Genomic DNA, 3,500 nt, shown 5'->3' on the forward strand with positions numbered 1-3,500 from the left:
TTTGTTCAAATTGAGTTCCTCCCCGACCTTGGCAATGAGGCAAGGTTCCACAATTTTGGGGAACCTACCACATTTTATGTTCTAGTCTTCGCTACAATTTAATGAATTAGAAGAGTTGGCACTTGGATGATGGAGTATTTTGAAACAACTAAGGACCTTGAAAAGTACCATGGTGGTGAGTATGGAGTCAGCGTTGATGCCGAAGCCGTTGATGGGGCCGTAGTTATTGATGATGACGTGGGTGATGGCGGTGCTGCGGCGTTGGAGGCCTTGTTAAATCAGGTAAGGAATTTGCGATTTTTGTTTTAAATTAGGGTTTTGCAATTTGTATGAGTAATGGTTGATAATTAAATATTAGCCTTTTAAATTATTGATATTATGTAAATAGGGTGTTTAAAATTCTGGGTTGATTGTTGTATTTGATATATTTGTGAGTAAGAGAGTAATTTGGTGTTTTCATAGGTTGATTCTTCGTATATGTATATGAATCTCTGTGTTAACTCACTTAGTTATTTGAATGTTTTGCATAGTATATTGTTATGTTGATGACAGTTTTGTAGAATGGTGTGAATTATGGTTGTATAGAAAAGTGGTAAATTGTGGATAAATTTTTTTTAAATGTTGGTATAAATAGGTAAATTGAGGTGAGATTGATGATTGTTGTATGAAATGTGTATTGTAGGTTGTTGTTGGGGAGGAGTCTTTTAGGACTCCAAAGAAAGGTAAGAGCAATGTTTTAGTTAGTGTTGAGATAGAAGAGCCCGTGGAATTGGAGTTGGATGTACCTCTCCCGCCTTCTGCTATAGAAATGGTGTTTGCTTCTATGTTGGAGGTTGATGAGTATTTTCGTAATTATGGCCAGCAGCAGGGGTTTGGTGTTATGAGGGCTAGTGGGGCTAAGTCTGGAAAAGGTATGAAGCGTAATTGCAGGTGGACTTGTGAATGTTTTGGTAAGACTGTGCGGAAGAGGAAAAAGCTTGAACCAAGGTTGGTGTCTGATGCTCAAATCAGTGAAGATGAAGACTTGTGTCCTAAACGCAAGTCGAAGAAATGTGATTGCACTGTGTTATTGATAAGGCCCATTTGACACATGTTGGGCATAATCCTACTCCTGGAAAATCAAAGAACATTAGTAGGTTTAGGAAGAAATTTTTGGTGGATAATCCTCATCTTGTGCGGCAGTTGTTTATTGAACGAAAGGCTGGGGTTCCTGTGGCTAATATATATAGAAGTATGGCAAAGCAGAGGAATGGGTTGGAGGATATGTCGTTTGAGCAGAAGGATTTACATGCTGAAGTTGCGAAGCAGAAGAAACTTGTTTTTGAACAAGGGGATGCAAAAGTTATGTTTAACTACTTTAAGAGGATGCTTGAGGACAATGATAAATTCTTTCATACATATCGAGTTGATGAAGACGGTTGGTTGAAAGATGTTCTATGGGTTGATGCTAGAAGTAGGGCGGCGTACGAGGAGTTTGGTGACGTCGTTGTCTTTGATTCTACGTATTTGACTAACGAGTATAAGCTTCCTTTCTGCAATTTTGTTGGTGTCAATCACCATGGGCAGACCATTCTGCTTGGTTGTGCTCTTGTTAGTCGTGAGACTGCCGAGACTTTTGAATGGGTATTTTCAAGTTGGCTTAGATGTATGGGTGATAAATCTCCTATTGGGATTCTAACGGACCAAGATCCAGCAATGAAGAAGGCATTGAAGGCGGTTATGAAGGGTACGAAACATAGATGGTGCATTTGGCACATTCTCAACAAGTTCTCTCAGAAGTTAAGCAAGCGCATTTATTACCCTGAGTTGAAGGAGGGACTGCACCGAGCTGTCTATAACAGCCTTGACTGTTAGAAATTCGAACAATGGTGGCCTGAGGTAATTAAGAAGTATGAAGTTGATGATGATGAGTCGCTGGCAGGTATGGTCTTAAAGTGATTGTATATTATTTTTTTCATGTAGATGTTTTATGTATTTCTCTTGCCTTTTAATGTTGATTTTGGTGGTGATTGATTAGGATGAAATATAGACTAATGTATAATTTTGTGTTATTTTTTATTTCCGGGTAAAAATTTACTAGGTTCAATGACCCCTCATTGTGATTATTTCTGATTGGGTGTTTGGCTGCAATGGTGTATGTTAGGGTTGTTTGAAAGGGCTATGTGGGTTCCCGCCTTTGTGAAACATTTGTTCTGGGCAGGGATGAAAACCACCCAGAGGGTGGAAAGTATTCATAGCTTTTTTGACGGGTATTTGAGCAAGCACACCTTATTACATGAATTCGTGGAGCGGTATGAAGAAGCGCTCTCGGTAAGAGCATCAACAGAAAAGAAGACTGATGACAACAACGCTAGATATGTTAGGAAGGCGTGCATCGACTTTCCCGCTGAGCTACTCTTCTAACAGATTTACACTGATGCAAAATTCAAAGAAGTTCAGCGTGAATGTACACGTATGATGTATGTTAGTGGTATTGAGAGAAGGCAAGTTTTTGAGCAGGTGCTTGAGCATGTAATTGAGGACAGAGTTTGATACAATCCCCAAAATTCAAAGAAAGAGATACCGTCTAAGCGTAAGCGTAGATATGTGGTTACTTTTGACATTGTAACCAAGGATGCTTCTTGTGAATGTAAGCACTTCGACTGTCATGGAATTATCTGTCGTCACATAATTAAGGTTTATGAGTTGCATGACCACTTGGATATTCCAGAGAAGTTCATCTTGAAGCGGTGGAGGAAAGATGTGATAAGGTCGTACACCCGTGTCAAGGTTGGTTATCATGATCCAAGTAAGACAGAGGAGGTTTGTAGGTTTGATAAGATGATGGTTAAGTTTAATTGTGTTTGCTCTAAGTCGTCCTTCCGCAAAGAAACAACGAAACTTGTTCTTGATACGCTTCAGTTACTTGAGATTCAAGTGAATGAGATGGTAGATATGATTAACAAAAAGGCTGAGTACAATGGGGGTTGATGTGAAAATGGAACACCCATTACCCCATCCATCCAGAGGCAAGGAAGTTGTTCGGAGATACCCAAAGATCCTCCTATACCGAAAAAGCCACCTCATCGAACAACGGATGTCCGATTCCCATCCTGTATTGAGAAGAAGATCGAAGAAGGGTGGAAGGAGTACCAGTACTCGAAAGACTTCTAGTCAAAAAAATTGTGTACAACAACAATTTAGCACTCCCCCCAACAGCCAGGTGAGTAATCTCCCTATTGTTCAATTTTTTTTGTTAATTTGTTTCTGTTAATCAACCTTGCATGTCAAATGAATTTGAACTTTTGTTGTCCATGGACCAGGGTTTTTACTTCCCATATTGGCCCCAATCTGTAGGAGGTATTCAGATGGTTGATGGTGATGGATCTATTGGCTACTTCACTGGTGTTTCCGGAGGCCCGATTGGGGCAGGTCATGTTGCAGGGTCTGAGACTGATCGTCAAGCCCCGTATCGGCCCGGTTTTTTTACCTTATTTCTACACCCAATACAGGCCTATGAA

At 40.1% G+C, this 3,500-nt stretch overlaps 1 protein-coding gene across 1 annotated transcript; it reads left to right on the top strand.

Annotated features, from left to right (window-relative positions):
* The first annotated feature begins 1,233 nt into the window (after nucleotides 1-1,233).
* Nucleotides 1,234-2,970, top strand: LOC110684702 (protein FAR-RED IMPAIRED RESPONSE 1-like). The gene is made up of 4 exons (XM_021861139.1): nucleotides 1,234-1,849; nucleotides 2,144-2,310; nucleotides 2,407-2,499; nucleotides 2,554-2,970. Exons 1-4 carry the CDS (start codon nucleotides 1,234-1,236, stop codon nucleotides 2,968-2,970), a joined length of 1,293 nt encoding a protein of 430 aa, XP_021716831.1.
* Nucleotides 2,971-3,500: the final 530 nt, after the last annotated feature.

Source organism: Chenopodium quinoa, unplaced genomic scaffold (genome assembly GCF_001683475.1).
Source record: "Chenopodium quinoa cultivar QQ74 unplaced genomic scaffold, ASM168347v1, whole genome shotgun sequence".
Taxonomy (NCBI): Eukaryota; Viridiplantae; Streptophyta; class Magnoliopsida; order Caryophyllales; family Amaranthaceae; genus Chenopodium; species Chenopodium quinoa.

What these genes read in the sequence shown, in the direction of transcription:
- LOC110684702 (XM_021861139.1), top strand. Translation starts at nt 1,234, where the DNA reads ATGGCAAAGCAGAGGAATGGGTTGGAGGATATGTCGTTTGAGCAGAAG. An exon ending in TGTCTATAACAGCCTTGACT is followed by an intron (nt 1,850 to 2,143) that starts GTTAGAAATTCG and finishes GGTGTATGTTAG; the next exon opens with GGTTGTTTGAAAGGGCTATG. An exon ending in GGTATGAAGAAGCGCTCTCG is followed by an intron (nt 2,311 to 2,406) that starts GTAAGAGCATCA and finishes CTCTTCTAACAG; the next exon opens with ATTTACACTGATGCAAAATT.